The 19,240-nt window shown below is 46.8% G+C and overlaps 2 protein-coding genes across 2 annotated transcripts in view; one reads left to right on the top strand and one right to left on the bottom strand.

The window, feature by feature from the left end:
- hunk (hormonally up-regulated Neu-associated kinase) overlaps positions 1 to 11,309 on the bottom strand; it is a 100,824-nt gene extending 89,515 nt beyond the window's left edge. The window contains exon 1 of the mRNA XM_072513436.1: positions 10,462 to 11,309. Coding sequence (XP_072369537.1) covers positions 10,462 to 10,686 — 225 coding nt within the window. The 5' untranslated portion in view covers positions 10,687 to 11,309. The remainder of the gene's footprint in view (positions 1 to 10,461) is intronic.
- A 7,230-nt stretch (positions 11,310 to 18,539) lies between these two features.
- LOC140428734 (10 kDa heat shock protein, mitochondrial-like) lies at positions 18,540 to 18,993 on the top strand. The gene has a single exon (XM_072515452.1). It carries the CDS (start codon positions 18,570 to 18,572, stop codon positions 18,876 to 18,878), a length of 309 nt encoding a protein of 102 aa, XP_072371553.1. The 5' UTR covers positions 18,540 to 18,569; the 3' UTR covers positions 18,879 to 18,993.
- The last annotated feature ends 247 nt before the right edge of the window (positions 18,994 to 19,240 follow it).

The following is a 19,240-nucleotide window of genomic DNA, read 5'->3' as shown; positions in this document are numbered from 1 at the left end:
AGTAATCATCCTGCTTTGGACAGGACCACAACATATGAACGTGGTTTGCGGGGCACTCCCCGCAACGTTCACACACATCTTCTACCCCTTATATAATTTTAATCCCCTCGATTAGATCATCATTTAACCTTTGAAACTTGAAAAATTACAAAGCAGGTTGTGCATATCTTTTCGGTCCAAAGACAGCTCAAGCTGTTCCAGGTTTCTGCTAGTGATAATCCAACCCTTCAAGAATCTTCATTCCTCACTCCCTATACTGAAATGCTAGATCTCAATGCAATATAGTAGCTTGTTTGAGTCTGATACTTGGGAAGCCATAAGCAGAAACTTTCAAATCCATATTCCACCATGGCTATTCCAATGTTCTCCTGGCCAGTGTCCCGTCTAGCACCCACTGTAAACTTGAGCTCATCCATATCTCTGCTCCCTGTCTCCTAACTCACACCAAGCCCCATTCACTCCTCACCCCTGTGCACACTGACTGTATTAGTTACATTAGCTCCTAGTCCATAGCATGTTGATTTAAAACTCTCGTCCTTATTTTCAAATTCCTCCACAGGCACACCCCTCAAGAGCTCTATGGCCTCCTCCAGCTCCACAATCCTGCAAGATCCCTGTGCTTCTCCAAATTCTGGCTTCTTATACATCTCCAATTCCAATCATGCCTTCATCTGCCTAGGCCCTCAGCTCTGGTGCTCCCTCCCTCAAACCTCTCCACCTCCCTATCTCTCTCCCCCTCCTCCTCCTCCTCCTTTAAGACACTCCATAAAAAGTATCACTTCGAAGAAAGTTTTTGGTCACGCTCATATATTCTTACATAGCACAATGTCAAATTTTGTTTGATACTGCTCCTGCGTCATTCAAGTTTACAGAATTTACAGTGCAGAAGGTGGCCATTTGGCCCATCGGGTCTGTGCTGGCCCTTAGAAAGAGCACCCCACCCAAGCCCATGCCTCCACCCCATCCCCACAACCCAGTAACCCCAGCTTACCTTTTGGACATGAAGGGACAATGTATCATGGCCAATCCACCTAACCTGTGCGTCTTTGGACTGCGGGTGCAAACAGGAGCACTCGGAGGAAGTCCACACAGTCACCCGTGGCCGGAATTGAACCCGGGTCCCTGGAGCTGTGAGGCAGCAGTACTAACCACTGTGCCACTGCTGCCCAAGTTGCTGTTATTGTCATTGTCCGGGAACTGGGGTTTCAATAAATATAGAGCACTTGAATTTTCCCCATCGCATGATGGCAAACTCAGAGACGGGGCTGTAGAAAAATAGGGTTGGCCATATGGGGGCATCTTCCTGACCCGTTCACGCCATTGAACGGAGGTGGACAGCTAATCATGTTTGTTTAAACCTCAAATAGGGACAGTTTTGTGGCTTCGTCAGCATTTTGCCCTCGGTACTCTGGGCAGAGGGGGCCAGCTTAATGAAGGTAACAGCAGGGCGGGCCATCACAGTCAGACACTCTGTGCCCCAGTAACAGCGAGCATAATTGCAGTCAAAAGCTGATTCAGCGGAAGAATTCTCTGATCTGTCTGCCAGCCTCGATTTTGGACATCACTGTACTGCCATGGGGCCCAATTGGTCCTGAAGCCAGGGTCCTGAAGCCACTGGCAAAACCCAGATTCACAGGTCCAGTGTCCATAGAATCAATAGAATTCCTACAGTGCAGAAGGGGGCATTCGGCCCATCTCGTCTGCACGACCCTCTGAAAGAGCACCCTATCGAGGCCCACTCCCCAACCCTATTCCTCAAACCCCATCTAACCTGCACATCTTTGGACAGTCAATAGTCTTTCCTCATAACTTATCCCTGCAATATCCTAGTAAATCTCTTCTCTATGAGTTTTGTATCCTGTTAAGAATATTCCCAACACTATCACCCCATACAGGCCTCTCCTCTTTCAGTGACCTCAAGCTTATCTTCTGTCCTGTTTACAGTGCTTTCATCTCTGAGCAGGACTGTTTTTTTCTGTTGTCTATATCTTTGTATATGTATGATCTAAGCTTGATATTCTTTTGTCCCTTGGATGCAGTTATGTTTACTTGTCTTCTATTTTATCACATAAAGTGAATCCAACAGCTCAATGTCTCCTTATTTGTTTCCTGTTCTCTCCTCCTGGTGAGAGATGGGCATATAAACACTTATGATTTCTCCTGGGGCCTCCCTGCGTGTAAACTACTCCTAAAACTGCAACCCGCCTCTTATAGAAAGCACAGCAAGTTCAAAAATCAAACTCTTAACGGTACAAATATCTGAAGTAAGACAGAAGGAGCTAAATACTCATATCATCCATCCTTGAGTGCTGGGATTGCAATTCATAAACTGCCCAGACCCACTTCCTTTGAGGTAGGCAGCATGTAAACTTCATGCCATCTCCTTGTTTGCATCATTGCAACATGCAGCCTTGTGTGACTGGCACTGCAGGCTGCACACACAACTGGGGCTCTGACAACATGTGGTGCTAGTACATATTCCAACTAGCCTCCAGTTCTTAAATACAGTGTGTCCCGGTTGAAGGGAAGTTGCTCCAAATCAATGGAAGCTAATGTTGACTGTCATTGCTGCAATTGGAGAGAAGGGAAATGAAACACTGGGGCAGTGAGTTGGCTCTGCAATCCGCCGATGAACAAGAGGAGAGCTGCATGTTTCCACGGGGAGTTAGGACGCCCTCAAGGACTGCACTTTGAAAGGAATGGGAGAAGGTGGCCAGGGGGGCCAACTCACGGAGTCAGGCCCAGCAGACCCGAGTGCCAAAGAAGTTTAACGACCTTGCAAGTGTTGTTAAGGTCAGTGAATGCATCTTCAAAGGATCTCATACTAACTGCTCCACCCAACCATCCACACTGCTCAATGTACCCGTCCCCATCACTCATCTAGCGGCACTCAGCATCAAGCCGAAAACACGAAGTTTTTTCAGGAGTGTTTATACTTCATGTCTACCCACTCAATATTAATTGGCCCTTTCGAGATTTTAACCATTCAGGCAATAGGAAGCAATCTAGTGATGTGGCGATCACTAAATAGTTTCTTATTCTAATGGGGAAAATGTCCGTTTCTGGGGGTTTTTCCCTCCATGATCAACTACCCCCTCCTTCAGAAGAGTGAAATGAGATCATTTTGCAGCTTTGTGATCTTGCCCTATGAAGAACGCTTCCATTGGGCTGTGACTTCAGAGGTATGAACTCATGGCAGGAACTTCTTCCCACAGCAAACTGACAGAAATGATTGGTGAAGCTGGGTTGAGGTTGTTCGTTTGGTTGAAGACGTGCTTGGATTTTTGACCAAAAGGAAAATTTTGAACTCAAAGCTGTTATTACAACTGAAGCCAGTCTAGACTTGGACTAAAAATATACCGAACTGTAAATGTCCCTAAATGAGAGGCAGCGTCAAATGGCAATGAATTAACTGGAGTTGTGAAAAAAAAAGATGCTGAGCACCGCAAGCGATAGTTGGTGAAATTTTATTTTAACCTAAACAATACTAATAAAGGAAAATAAATACCTCACTGAGGTAGGCACTGGACTACAAATTTATCATGGAAAAAACACCTTCCGAGTTTTATTCAGAGCAGACTTCCAGCAAAAGACTGTATAAAACTTCTCGACACAGTGTCATCTGCCCTCTCATTTCAATTATTTTCATCCAATCTATTAGCATTTCAATAATCTCAGTGCTAATTACATGGAAATGAGGCATGCATGGCTGATAAAATAAGTGCTGAATTACAACACTGACATCAATACTTGTATTGATCCATTATTGTCATTCAAAGTCAGCTTTCTCTGATCAAAGGCCTGAAATGTTAACTTTTAAAAAATTTTTTATAATTTTTTATTCTCCTCCTTTTTCACATTTTCTCCCACATTTACATCCATCAACAATAAACAATAATCAGCAAGATATGTCAATCCCCATAATAACAATGATCCCATCTACCCACCGACCCCCAAACCTCAACCCGCATGTTTACATAAACAAATGACAAAAGGAATCAGGGATTACCCGTAGTCACCCTTAATCTTACACAGCTCCCCCCCAACCCCCCCCCCCCCCCCCAAGTCTCCAGCTTCTCCCGTCCACTGCCTCTTGTAAAACTCCTCCTCCCAACCTCAGTTCCTTCCCCCCAACTTTCCACCCCGGCTAGACCACTCGGACTCTGTTCTGCCAGGCTCCGATGGCCGCAGCCCCTCCCCCCCACCTCACTCCCGTTCACTGGCCGACTTAATCCGACCAGCGTGGAGGCCCCCGCCCGGGTCCCTTTCCCCCTTGCCCGGCCCTAGGAAAGCCCAAAGATCCCCTTTTAGCACACAAACCCCGCATATCCACCTCCACCCTAAAGAGCCCTCATTTTGAGTGAAAGTCCCGTCCCTTCCTATGTCCAAATATATATAACATTGGCTCCTTTAGCCTCTACACCCGCGCGCAGTGATATAAAAAAGAAGAAAATACAGTCATGAGGTTACATCGGCACATGGCCATTCCTCAATTTGTCAGTTCTGCCACAGTCCTTCTGCTTTCGCAAACTCCTCCGCTGCTTCCGCCATTCCAAAATAAAAGTCCCTGAGCTTGTAAGTCACCCTCAGCTTCACTGGATATATAATGCCGCACCGCACCTTGCTAATGTACAGTGCCCTCTTCACCAGGTTGAAGGCAGCCCGCCTCCTCGGCAGCTCCACCGTAAAGTCCTGGTATACACGTATACCAGCTCCAGCCCACTGCACCACCCGCTTCTGCTTGGCCCAGCTCAGGACTTTCTCCTTCACCCTGTACCTGCGGAAGCACAGAGTCACTGCCCTTGGCTGCTCACTCGCCTTTGGTACAGGCCTCCACGATCGATGAGCCCAATCCAGTTCGTATCGGGAGGGATCCTCCCCTCCCCCAATAGTTTTGCCAGCATCGCGGCAAAATACTCAGTCGGCTTCGGTCCTTCAACTCCTTCGGGCAGCCCCACAGTCCTCAAATTCTGTCTCCTGGATCTGTTTTCCAGGTCTTCCATTTTTCCTCGCAGATCCTTGTTAATGCCCATCACCTTCCGCATCTCTTTCCCCATCGAGGCAAGTTGATCACCGTGCTGCAATAGCGTCTCTCCACTTCCTTCAGCGCCTCCCCTTGCTCTCGCACCTCCGCCACTGCGCTCGCCACCTCCGTCCTCACCGGGGAAACCGCCTCCTCCACCAGCACACTCAAAACCTCCCTCATCTCCTTCCTCATCGTCTCCATGCATTTCGCAATCTGCGCCAACTGTTTTTCGAATTCCGCAGCCATCACCTTAGTTATTTCTTCAGCCATAAGCAATGCGACCTCCCCTGGTGCTCCAGCCTCCATTTTCCTTGGTGACCCTGCGGTGACCTTTCCACTCCGTGACGGACCTTCAGCTGTTTTTTTTACGGCTGTTTTTTTGCTCACCCTGGACATTTTTCTTTTTTTTTCCTGTGCCTTCACTGTGCCTCCTTCGTGCCTTCTCCCTGCTTCTGGCGCCTCCGTGGACCCTGGGACCGGGCTTAAAGCCCCGAAAATGACGTTCCCGAACGGGAGCCCTCCATTGTGCAGCCGCCTCCCGCCCGCCGTCACCGGAAGTCCTGAAATGTTAACTTGGCTTCTCCACAGAGTAATTCCAGCATTTTCTGTTTTAAATCTCTATCAGTGTTTTTTTTTCTTTTTTTTTCTGTCTGTTTTTGCCCTCAGGCGGGGACATTCCAAAATACCGCCCCACAAGTAGCATATTCCCTCCAGCGGGAAGCAGGTCAAAAGCTAGAACTTGCTTGGGAGTGAAGGCGGAACATGACATTGCTATCCAATGGAAAGGGTTTAATGGTTTTGAGCCATAGTGATGGGTGAAAGTCTTGGGAGTCAGGAAATAGCTTCCCTCAGGTTAAAATACATACAGTTCAGATTATTACCTCAGCACTTGCTGCTGAAAAATACAGAGAACATGACAAAACCCATGATTGAGACTTTTGTGAGGACAGCAGGGAACTAGGAGTTAAGATAAAAAGAAAAAACCCGAAATGTCGGAAATGTGAAAACACTGGAAGTACAAAGCAGGTCGATCATTATGTGAAAAGCTAAAGGGATAAGTTAACGTACCTCTGACCAAGGGTCTCTGCCAGGTTAACAGTCCCCTGGCCAATGGTAACATACCTCTGAAATTTGGTGTTCATCACATGATGACACATTAAGAATGTGTGTTCATCACACAGTAATACACTGACAATACAAATGTCCGGAGACTTTTGAATATTATTATGATGCCCTCAGAGGGAGGGGAGGCGGAGGTGGTAACAGCGATGGACGCAGAGAAAGCCTTTGACCGGGTGGAGTGGGAATACCTGTGGGAAACGCTGGGGAGGTTCGGGTTTGGTGAGGGCTTTATTGGGGGGGGGGGGGTGGAACACGGGTCTCGCTATATGCGGATGATTTGCTCCTGTGCATTTCGGACCATGTGGAGAGGATGGGGGAGGTTCTGCGGATCCTGAGGGATTTTGGTAGTTTTTCAGGGTACAAACTGAGCATGGGAAAGAGCGAGTTGTTTATGATCCAGGCCAAGGGGCAGGAGGAGAGACTGAAAGAGCTGCCGCTCAGGATGATAGAGAAAAGTTTTCATTACCTGGGTATACAGGTTGCCAGGAAATGGGATGCCCTGCACAGGCTCAACCTGACCCAGTTGGTGGAGCAAATGGAAGGGGTCTTTAAAAGATGGGACATGCTCCCGCTGTCACTGGCAGGGAGGGTGCAGACCGTGAAAATGACTGTCTTCCCCAGATTTTTGTTTGTCTTTCAGTACCTCCCCATCTTCATTCCTAAAGCCTTTTTTAAGCGGGCGAGTAGAATCATTTTGGGCTTTGTGTGGGCGAATAAGACCCCACGAGTAAGGAGATCGCTGTTGGGGTGCAGTCGGGGGAGGGGGGGGGTTGGCGCTGCCGAGCTTTCGCAACTACTACTGGGCGGCCAATATAGCTATGATTAGGAAGTGGGCGATGGGGGCGGTGGGCGGCGTGGGAGTAGCTGGAGGCGGCGTCATGTGAAGGTACTAGTCTGGGAGCTTTGATAACGGCCCCTTTGCCGTTCACGCCGACCCGTTACACCACAAGTCCAGTGGTGGTGGCGACACTGCGGATCTGGGGACAGTGGAGGAGGTACAAGAAGGTGGAGGGAGCGTCGGTCTGGACCCCGATGTGTAACAACCACAGGTTTGTCCCGGGTAGGATGGATGGTGGGTTCCAGAGCTGCCAGAGGGCAGGCATCAGAAGGATGGGAGATCTATTCATTGACGGAAGCTGTCCCGGTTTGAAGGCGCGAGAGGACAAATGTAATCTGCCGCCAGGAAACGCCTTTAAATATCTGCAAGTATGAGCCTTCCTGAAAAAACAGGTAGTGGCCTTTCCGACGCTGCCGCCACTGAGGATACAGGACAGGGTGGTCTCCGGTACCTGGGTGGGGGAGGGGAAGGTGTCGGATATCTACCAGGAACTACAGGAGGTGGAGGAAACCCCGGTGGAGGCGCTCAAGGGCAAGTGGGAGGAGGAGCTAGGTGAGGGGTTGGAAGCGGGTCCGTGGGCAGAGGTCATGGACAGGGTTAATTCCTCCTCATCATCTGCCAGGCTCAGTCTAATTCAATTTAAGGTGGTCCACAGGGCACACGTGACGGCAGCGAGAATGAGCAAGTTTTTTGGGGTAGAAGGTGCAAGGGCTGCCCTGCAAACCATGTCCACATGTTTTGGGCATGCCCAGAGCTTAGAGAGTTCTGGCAAGGGTTCGCGAGGGCAATGTCCAAGGTGCTTAACACAAGGGTGGTGCCGAGTCCAGAGATAGCGACCTTTGGAGTGTCAGAAGACCCGGGTGCTCAGGGGGCGAAAGAGGCCGACGTCTTGGCCTTTGCCTCCCTAGTAGCCTGGAGACACTTTTATTAATGTGGAGCGATTCGAAGCCCCCGAGTGTAGAGACTTGGGTTAACGACATGGCTGGGTTTCTCAGCCTCGAGAAAATAAAGTTTGCCTTAAGAGGGTCTACGTTAGGCTTCTCTCAGAGGTGGCAGCCGTTCGTCGACTTTCTCGGGGAAAATTAAAATGGCAGCAGCAGCAGCAATTCGTAGGGGGGTGGGAGGGTGGTTGGGGCGGGGGGGGGGGGGGGGTGAGTGCTTCATTGGGATGGCGTGGGAAGACTGAGTCGCGCGGGGTAATGTCTATTTAATTGTCATTGTATATTCTCTTTTTGCACTATGTTAATGTTCACTTTAGTTTGTTTTGTTAATATTGTTACTATTGTTTTATTATGAAAAATTCTGCAAAACCTAAATAAAAATACTTTTTTTTAATTAAAAAAAGAGAATGGGTATTCATCACATGGTGACACATTGAGAATGGGTGTTCATCACATGGTGACACGTGGAAATGGGTGTTCATCACACGGTGACACATTGAGAATGAGTGTTCATCACACGGTGACAGATTGAGAATGGGTGTTCATCACACAGTGACACATTGAGAATGGGGGTTCATCACACAGTGACACATTGAGAATGGGTCTCATCACACAGTGACACATTGAGAATGGGGGTTCATCACACGGTGACAGATTGAGAATGAGTGTTCATCACACGGTGACAGATTGAGAATGGGTGTTCATCACACAGTGACACATTGAGAATGGGTGTTCATCACACAGTGACACATTGAGAATGGGGGTTCATCACATGGTGACACATTGAGAATGGGGGTTCATCACACAGTGACACATTGAGAATGGGGGTTCATCACACAGTGACACATTGAGAATGGGTCTCATCACACAGTGACACATTGAGAATGGGTCTCATCACACAGTGACACATTGAGAATGGGTCTCATCACACAGTGACACATTGAGAATGGGTCTCATCACACGGGACACATTGAGAATGGGTCTCATCACACGGGACACATTGAGAATGGGTCTCATAACATGGGACACATTGAGAATGGGTGTTCGTCACAGTCACACATTGAGAATGGGTGTTCATCACAGTCACACATTGAGAATGGGTCTCATCACACGGGACACATTGAGAATGGGTGTTCGTCACAGTCACACATTGAGAATGGGTGTTCGTCACAGTCACACATTGAGAATGGGTGTTCATCACAGTCACACATTGAGAATGGGGGTTCATCACATGGTGACACATTGAGAATGGGGGTTCATCACATGGTGACACATTGAGAATGGGGTTATCACAGTCACACATTGAGAATGGGGGTTCATCACATGGTGACACATTGAGAATGGGTGTTCATCACAGTCACACATTGAGAATGGGGGTTCATCACACGGGACACATTGAGAATGGGGGTTCATCACATGGTGACACATTGAGAATGGGTGTTCATCACAGTCACACATTGAGAATGGGGGTTCATCACATGGGACACATTGAGAATGGGGGTTCATCACATGGGACACATTGAGAATGGGGGTTCATCACACAGTGACACATTGAGAATGAGTGTTCATCACAAGGCGGCACACTGAGAATGGGTGTTCATCACACGGTGACATGTTGACAATGGGTATTCATCACACGGTGACACATTGAGAATGGGTGTTCATCACATGGTGACACAATGAAAATGGGTGTTCGGCACACGGTGACACATTGAGAATGGGTGTTCACACGGTGACACACTGAGAATGGGTGTTCACACGGTGACACATTGAGAATGGTGTTCATCACATGGTGATACATTGAGAATGGGTGTTTATCACACGGTGACACGCTGAGAATGGGTGTTCACATGGTGGCACATTGAGAATGGTGTTCATCACACGGTGACACATTGGGAATGGGTGTTCATCACATTGTGACACATTGAGAATGGGTGTTCATCACAGTCACACATTGAGAATGGGGTTCGTCACATGGTGACACATTGAGAATGGGGTTATCACAGTCACACATTGAGAATGAGGGTTCATCACATGGTGACACATTGAGAATGGGGTTCATCACGGTCACACACTGAGAATGGTGTTCATCACATGGTGACACATTGAGAATGGGTCTCATCACACGGGACACATTGAGAATGGGTGTTCACATTGGGAATGGGTGTTGATCACATGGTGGCACAACTCTGTCCGGTGTCCAACACCTAACGTTGGCCGAGAGTCCCCATCACCAATTGTCAGACCACTCACTGACCAGTGGTATCCAGCTCAAAACTTAACTTGCTTCAGATGCTGACTCACTAACTGTGTTTTACAGCACCTTTCGGTTAATTTGGGAAAGGGGAGGAATTATTTAACGCGCTATAACCTTCGGTCCTGTGAAGCACAATTCAGGAAACACTGGTGTCTAATTCTTTGTACCTGGGAACCACTTCTTTTTTTTTAAACTTTTTGCAATGTTTCAGACAATTGCAAACAAGGAATCCACGTGAACGAAGACACACACAAATGAGAGCGAGGGAGGAAATTACCTTTTCCCCGGTCAGGACGTGCAATCCTTCTCGAACCTTGGCGAAAGATCCCTCTCCTAACTTCCTCCCTATCAGGTAGCTGCCGACCCGTTTGGTGTGGTGGAAATTCCGGATCGACTCCCGGGAAACGTGGGAGACGGGGAGCGGAAGGCGAAGCGCCGAGGTGGCAATGCGGAGCTGTGCCAGGGCGGGATGGTCCAGGCTGTCCCCGTTGGCGGCTGGCATCCTGGCGGGGGCGGCCCGGGGCCGGGGCGGCGAGCGAGCGGAGCCGCGGTCAGCAAGGGGGAGAAGAGCCCAAGTGACAGACTAAATGAAGAGTCCCCTCAGACACTCGCAGCTCCAGACAAAACAAAGGCGGCCAAAGAGAAGCAATTAAAGGGAACTCGCCCAGGGGCAGCTTCCAGTCACCAAAATGCGATTTCCTCACACTATCTGCCTTGTCCCCAAGTGTTTACATCTGGCAGCTTCTGTCAAAGGCTGATCTTCACTCGGACAGCAGGACAATTCGGTGTTCCTTCCCCTGATCGCCGGGCGAAGTTCTGTCAACGTTCAGACAGCTGCGCCCCTCTCTCCTTCCCTCTCGCTCTCCAGATATTCCCGCCTGGTGCCGGTGACTTTATTTCTCAGCTCCGGTCTGAGCAGAAGCGACCTTGTCAGGGTGGAGAGAGTGTGGTGAAGTTGTGGTGAGTTGCACTCTCTCTGCGCACACACACACAGATGCACACTGAGCCGCTGGGAAAGAGCCCACTGCTGATTTCATCTTTCAAACTTCTCACATTTCCAGAAGGCGGGAGGGAGCCAGCCTGGCCTCTTCCTTTTGTAAACGACGAGAGGAACGATTCGTCTCTCTGGAGTTCTTCTCTTTTTATAAATCCCCCCCCCCCCCCCCAGGTTTGATTGCCCCTTGCCCTATCCCCCTTTAATAAATTACAACTTTCCCGAGCCTCGTCTTTAATTTGCTTCCTTCGAAATTCCCTCCGTTGTTTCTTGTTATGCAGTAAACTGTTCTGTGTGTGTGTCTCGTTCCTTCCCTCACTGCACCCCACCCAGTTTTTTTCCCCTTTGGCCGCTCAATCGCCAATTATTTCGGATGTGGGGAGGGGGGAGGAAATTATTAATATAAATATTCCCTTTCATCCTTAACATTTTTTACTTTGCCTCTCCGAACTCTCACCCCCCCCCCCCCCCCCCCCGTTTAGCACAGGGCTAAATCGCTGGCTTTGAAAGCAGACCAAGGCAGGCCAGCAGCACGGTTCAATTCCCGTAACAGCCTCCCCGAACAGGCGCTGGAATGTGGTGACTAGGGGCTTTTCACAGTAACTTCATTTGAAGCCTACTTGTGACAGTAAGCGGTTTTCATTTTTCAACCCCTCCACCTCCTCCTCCCCACTTCTCCTTTCTCCTGGTGTTTTGCCCTTTGCCCTCGTCCGTGCATTGTTCCCTCTTCCAGTTTTCCGTCTCCGCCGTTGGGATTATTTTTTTCCGCCAGCAGAGAAACGCCGCCCAGCTGGTTTTCCGGCGGCCTGGGCTGGCTTCAATGGGAAATCAAGTGGATAAGAGGCGGGAAGAGAGAATCCAGCCACCAGTGAACGGCTCTCCGCCGAGAAACACACGGCTGCGGAGGCCAGAGAACCCAGCCCCTCGTTTTCCATTCACATGTTTTGGCCAAGGCTTGCTCCCGGCTCTCTTACCTGCTCACTGACTCGGCCATGCTGTTCAAGGTGACATTTGTATATCCTATACAAATGATGGCACAGTGAGTATGAACCAGCAATCCTTCCAATACAAGCCAATGACAGGAGGTAAAAAGGGAGAGATTCCTGGGCAGCCATGCGAATACTGGAGCCTCCACCATCACTCTCCACAGCTCCCCGTTACAACCTGCATGGAAAAGTACATTTTGCCACAGCAATTTGGGGCAAAATTTTGTTGAGGCATCGGGGGTTTCACCCGTCAGCTGGTGAGCCAGTGAGAGACCCGCACTGCATTATTTCGGGTAGGCCCCCACATGGCCACAAGCTAACTGGGCAGTGGGGAGGCCAGCGGTGGGCTTTGCAACCTGAAATCAAGACACCCCAAAGGACAGAAATCTCACTACCAAGAGTTGCTGGCCAACCAGAGGCTGGCAGCTATTGTGCCCAGCAATGCTATTGGGTAGGCCGTGGCTGCTGCAGGAAGGACAGGCACCAGAATCTCAGAGTCATCAAATATCCCAGCCACAAGTTAGTAATGGAGAGTTGAGATGGGGAAGGGGAGCTTTGGTGGGGTGTGGGAATCATGGGAAGAGAGATTTAGGGGGAGTTGGCAGCAAAGGCAGTGTGGTGGCTCTCAAAGATCTCTTTCCTTCCCGATATCAAGGTGGCTTAATCAGGCACTGAGTGCCGTTGATCGTGGGACTGCACCCTCCGGGCGGGACAAGCTGGCTTTATGGTTTGTGCTGACATGCATGCCACTTGGCAACGGGCCACCCTCCACTGGGTTAACACCAGCGGTGATGGAACAAGTCATTAACTGACCACTTAAAGGCCTTAATAGGCAGGAGGACTGGCCAATGGCCTTCCTGCTCAGAACTTATTTCTGGTGGAGGCGGGGTTCTGGTACACCTCCATCCTGCTAATTACATCCCCTTCCCACACACCTCCAAGGTCACCACCAATGAGAGCAGAAGATTCCGCCCTTAAACTCCCTGAGTAAATTAACATGCCAAATGATATTTAATTGGTCAATATCTGTATAGGTGGTGTCATCTAATTATTCTTTCGTATTTTCTAAAAGCTGTTATTATTTGTGGTCACACAGAAAATTTATGTTTTTATTATGAGAGAGCGAAACTGTTTCCATGTCATGTTTTATTGGGGAAAATAATGCAATAGATTTCACCATAAAGGGAGATTTTTCTAAAACACCTTATTAGTTGAAACAATTCTAGCACTGCTAAATCCTTTTACAAACTTCTGAATTATGGGAGCTATTAGGAACTTGGGTCCAGAAATGGGGTCCAAAATGTAGCAGTCAATTTAAGGGGTAAACAGACTGAAGGAAATTACTGTTAGGCTGGACTCAAAGGGATACGCCCACACCTGGCTGAGTCACATGGTCCCATTCAGACTTAAATCGTTAGGAAATACATCAGTGATTCACCTGAGATTCATTGTCTTTCGGGATATTCCTGCATGACCAGCCATTATCCTATTACAGAATCTGATGACTCATTTGTCCGTCAATGGAAGGTAGTTGCATATGAATGGCATAGCTTTGGTCTTTTGTGTGAACAGAAGTGGACAATCAAACAGTCCATATTACTGTTTATAAGTTTCAGTCTGGACATCCCAGAGGAGGACCTTTGTTGAAGGGAAGGGCAGAGTTTAGGGAGAGAGAGAATCGATTTGGTACAGCCAAAAGTAGAAGAATGTAACCAGCCATTGAAGCGGTCAAAAGAAAAGCCACAGAGAGAAGGCTTTGGAAAAGGGTTCTGAACAAATGTCCCCAACAGTAGAAAGATTGCATCCTAAATGCAAGTGTTGCTTTTGCCTGTAAGTGTAAGTGGAATGAGAACTGTATTTTCATGAAACTGTGTATAATCTGTTAGTGTTGGTTTGAAGTTTAAAAGATTAAAGATAGTTTTGTTTTAATAAAGTTTGTTTATAAAATAATAAAGCTCTATTTCTTATATTATCACTCTTGGATCTTTTTGTATCATATTAAAACTTTAATAAGTTACGCGTCTAGTTCAGTCTCTCAGCCATTATTGAGAGCTGACCAGGTGTCCATAACAGGTGTAGATTGTCAAAATTGATGATATTATGTGAAATGGTCCAAAATCATCAGACAAAAGGTGAGGTATTGGGGGTTTAGTGTATAGAAATTATGGGGATGGTTTTAACTCGCTTAAAGCTCATCCACTTGTACCGAGTAAAAATCCAACCTGACCCTTCTTTGAAGAGAGCACAATATTCAGGAAGAGTCAACTTGACTCAGCTGTTAACCCCTCTGAGTCAGCATTTTACAGGTTCAGTGCTCTCCAGCACTGCAGTGAAGGGACTGCTGTACTGTTGAAGAAGTCATCCTTCAGACCAAACCAAGGCTCACTCTGTTCATGTGAATGCTTAAGGTCTCATGGTGTTATCTGAAGAACAACAAAGAATTCTGCCAGCGTCCTGGCGAATATTCCTTCCTCAACTGAGACTACGACAAGCTGATGAACTGGTCATTCATTTATTTCATTGTTGTTTGTAAGATCGTGCTGTATGCAAAATACATAACATAAAAGTGATAATAATTGCATGTGAAGCACGTTGGAAAGTTTCTGTCTCTTTAGCACAATTGCTTCACAGCTCCAGGGTCCCAGGTTCGATTCTCGGCTTGGGTCACTGTCTGTGCGGAGTCTGCACGTTCTCCCCGTCTGTGCGTGGGTTTCCTCCGGGTGCTCCGGTTTCCTCCCACAGTCCAAAGATGTGCAGGTTAGGTGGATTGGCCATGCTAAATTGCCCTTAGTGTCCAAAATTGCCCTTGGTGTTGGGTGGGGTTACTGGGTTATGGGGATAGGGTGGAGGTGTGAGCTTGGGTAGGGTGCTCTTTCCAAGAGCCGGTGCAGACTCGATGGGCTGAATGGCCTCCTTCTGCACTGTAAATTCTGAAATGGAAAGTCATTGAGTTGCATTCAAGAAGGCGGCTCACCTGCACCTTCTCCAGAGTAATTGAGGATGGGCAATAAATGTTTTTCTTGCGAGCAACATCTACATCCTGTGAACGAATAAAAAATAAATTCTGAAGACAATGATGTTTTGGGTGAAATATTTTAAAGTAACAAGAATGCAAGTTGGGAAGCAATGATTTGTAACAAAAAAAATTAAACATTCTGCCTCAGCAGCGACACTGAACATAAAGCACTTGCCTATATTGAGGATGTGTTTTATATGTACAGTCGACGTGCCTGAGGGCTGATGTCCAGTGATGCAATCTTGTAGAATACAATACAGCAGCTGGAATTAATCAGCTGGAGTTTTCAGTCAGGCAACTCCTTTTGTGAACTCTGTTCACTTGAGTTCCATATTGAGGATCATAGCACTATTGCAAATGCAGTCTTCCAAACTCTAGAGAGTGTATCTAGGCTAGATTCACTTAGAGAAAAAAAACTAAATTCTCAATGCATAATTAAGTAAATCTATTCTCCAGATTGTACAAGCATAAAACTGTGTTCACGCTCTAGTGTTTGTGTACTGAGCACATTAAACAGTTCAAAGGGGTTACAATAAAATCCATGGAAAAGAAATACTTTGCTATTGTTTAACTTTTGTACTTGAAATTTGTACACATGGGTGGCAACAGAAATATTACTCACTTTGTCGTCAAGTTATGTCTGAAAAAAGGAAGAATCCAGAACAATCTGCATCCTTTCAGTTATACTCATGCCAATATCCTGTATTAAGTGCATTACTAACATCTATAGCTTGATGATAGGATGATTTCATTGTGACTGCCTTAAAAATAAACTGTTATAAAAACACACACAGATTGTTGGACATACTGCTTGCAATGGCACTGCTGTGCTAAGGTCCATGAAATTGTCCTCTACCCAGCAGTGTGAGGAAATTTGGTAAAACCTGTTTGGGCTTCTTGTATTCAAAAAAAGCTGGTACATGTTCTGACCCAAAGCAACACAATAAAGGGACATGCTTGTTGAAGCTTTACATCTTGGATTCATCATGACAAATGCAAGAATACCAAATTTCAAAGGGAGCACAAACAGAAAATGCTGGAAAAACGCAGCAGGTCTGGCAGCATCTGTATCTGAAAGTTTAAAAAAAGAAAACCTCCTCTTATACAGTATACAATTCAACACATTTCTCCCTCCCTTTAGCTCTGAAGAAGAGTGATATGGACTCAAAATGTTAACTCTGTTTTCTCTCTCCAACAGGTGCTGCCCAACTTGCTGCATTTTTCCAACATTATCTGTTTTTGTTTCTGATTCCAGCATCCATAATATTTTTCTTCTATTCAAAGGAAGCATAGTGCATAAGAAAAGGGTGTTGAGTGGGTGACAAGTTGACTCTGTTAGGTTGAGGTATTATCATGGAGCCATTGTCCGCATTCTTTTGTTTAATTCAAAAAAAGGTGGAATGCCTGGACATGTTCCTTTTGCCTGTCGAGGACAGGGCCCTGTGTGTGAATATATGCAGCTTCTAGCAAGTGTAAGTAAGCTACATTGCCAGCCCGACTAGGTGTAAAGCTCTGAAACACTTTACATGAACGTTCCACCTCTTTGAGCTTTTGGTCACCTGCTTTAATAGCACTTGTCAAAATGTCAAATTTTGCTTCGGAACTCTCTTAATAGCACCTTGGGTGTTTTATTACATTTATGGCACTATATGAATATAGATTGGTTGTTGCTCTATTTATTGAATGCATTTGAGGCTGAGCTGCCCAGTATCACTTCCCCAGATATTAGACCACAATCCTCCAGTGCAGATATGTTCCCACCACTGTAAGGGTCCTTCCTGTTGATTCCCTTATTTTCTCTTTCTTTATTTTTGCCGTTATAATTTTTGATCCAGAGATTCTTAATGGGCATGTATCTTTAAGTCACGCAGCAGAGAGACTGAGGAATTCAAAAAGTTGCAACATAGCATATGGGGCTAGTTTAAGCTGACAAACTCAGATGTTGTGGCACCAAGAGATGGGGTGGGACTCGGTTCGATTGATTAGTTGGTGACCAATGAATTGGCCAGAAGGCCGTATTCTCACCAGTAACAGGTGATGTTTGGACTCTGCCTGAGTAGGATGATTTCCAGAGACCTGAGAAAAGCAGAGTTGGTCCCTGGACATTCAGGGGAAAGGACCTTCTCTCGCTCTCTCTATCTCTCTCTCGCTCTCGCTCTCTCTCCAGAAAGGCTGTGAGTTTAGCACACTGGGCTAAATAGCTGGCTTGTAATGCAGAACAAAGCAGCAGTGCGGGTTCAATTCCTGTACCAGCCTCCCTGAACAGGTGCCGGAATGTGGCAACTAGGGGCTTTTCACAGTAACTTCATTGAAGCCTACTTGTGACAATAAGTTATTATTTCTGAAACTGCAGAGACCTGAATGAATCTACAGTGAAAACCATTACAGATTGGAAAGCAGAAATCTCAACAAGAAAGCCTGCTTTGAAGGACAGTATGCTAAAGACAATCATCTGAAACAAGGCTCTTTTCCCCTTTTACTTAGTATTATTCACCCACCCGTTCTCTGTTTGTCTTATGTGTGTGTGTAGAGGGTGGGGGAAAGTTAAAGTGGGGGATTAAGAATTAGTTAATAGTTAACCAGTTGTATTTGCTGCATATTTCATTATGGTTCTTTTTATTAATAAAAAGTGTGTAAAAGGAGGTCATTCAGCCCATCAAGTCTGCACTGGAAAGAGCACCCTACTCAAGCCCACACCTTCACCCTATCCCCATAACGCAGTAACCCCACCTAACACTGCCTTGCTCTGTCCCCAACCACCCAGGGAGCTCCAATAATAATAATCTTTTATTGTCACAAGTATAAAGCTACTGTGAAAAGCCCCTAGTCGCCACATTCCAGCACCTGTTCGGGTACGCCAGTACGGGAATTGAAGCTGCGCTGCTGGCCTTGTTTTGCATTATAAACCAGCTGTCTAGCCCACTGAGCTAAACTGGCCCCTGCCTCCAAGATCTCCGGAGTGGCCATCACGTTTGGTCTTCGCTTGTGGAGACCAGTACTAATCAGCGCCTGGATGAGGCCTCGCCAGTGTGCCCGGTGACTCCCGGGAGCCAGGAGACTCCGGTGTCAAACAGGCCGCACATATTTGCATGAGTCTAATGGCTCATTTAAATATGATTATCTGAATCATACCCTGCGAGGGCCTGACCTAGATCATGCCGGGCTCCGTGGACCAGGTGACACATGTGCGGTTTTGCACCCGGCGCTAAGCTCACGTTGGGCCTCCCTACAATGCTCCCGATGCAACAGGATTGGAGCCGGGCACAACGCGTTGGGTAAATCGCAACCAAAATGTTGCAAACTAAAGAGTACGCATATCCTTGCTTTATATTATCTAGATTGAAGATAATAGATTTCATTTCCAGCACTTTCTACAGGCGCTAGCAGGCATGGCAGGTCAGGCGTTCAAACGATTTCTACCCCTCTTCGATCGTGTTTTGGTGGAAAGGGTTGCAGCAGAAAAGGTAACAAAAGGCGGCATCATGCTTCCAGAAAAATCCCAGGGGAAAGTACTTCAAGCAACAGTTGTAGCGGTTGGACCTGGCAGCCGAGTAAAGAATGGTGACGTCCACCCAGTTAATGTGCAAGTTGGTGAAACAGTTCTACTCCCAGAATATGGAGGGACTAAAGTTGTCTTGGAAGATAAGGATTACTATTTGTTTAGAGATGGAGATATTCTTGGAAAATACACAACATAAATTTTGAATGTTGCTCTCAGTTTTAAGAAACTGACGATTCCGTGAAGTACCTGTCTTATTTGTTTCAGCCTGTAAATACCATTTTTTGAGCTTTGGTACAATAAATTCATTGTTAAACCCCCCCCCCCCCCCCCCCCAAAAAAAAAAGAAGATAATAGATTACATCTACCAACTGCAGGCAATCTGTCACATGCACCTGAGCATGAATTTTGCCTATGCATTTTACTACAAATCAGTTATTTTCCTTAATGACCGCTGTGTAATGGCCTCTATTTTCATTGCAAGAAAATAAGCCTTTTTGACAGGCTCAAAAGAGCACTGTACGCTTAAAATGACTGTTGATGATAATAATGCAAGAATAC

This window comes from Scyliorhinus torazame, chromosome 8, assembly GCF_047496885.1.
Source record: "Scyliorhinus torazame isolate Kashiwa2021f chromosome 8, sScyTor2.1, whole genome shotgun sequence".
Lineage (NCBI taxonomy): Eukaryota > Metazoa > Chordata > Chondrichthyes > Carcharhiniformes > Scyliorhinidae > Scyliorhinus > Scyliorhinus torazame.
This window is presented reverse-complemented; position numbering and strand designations above follow the sequence as displayed.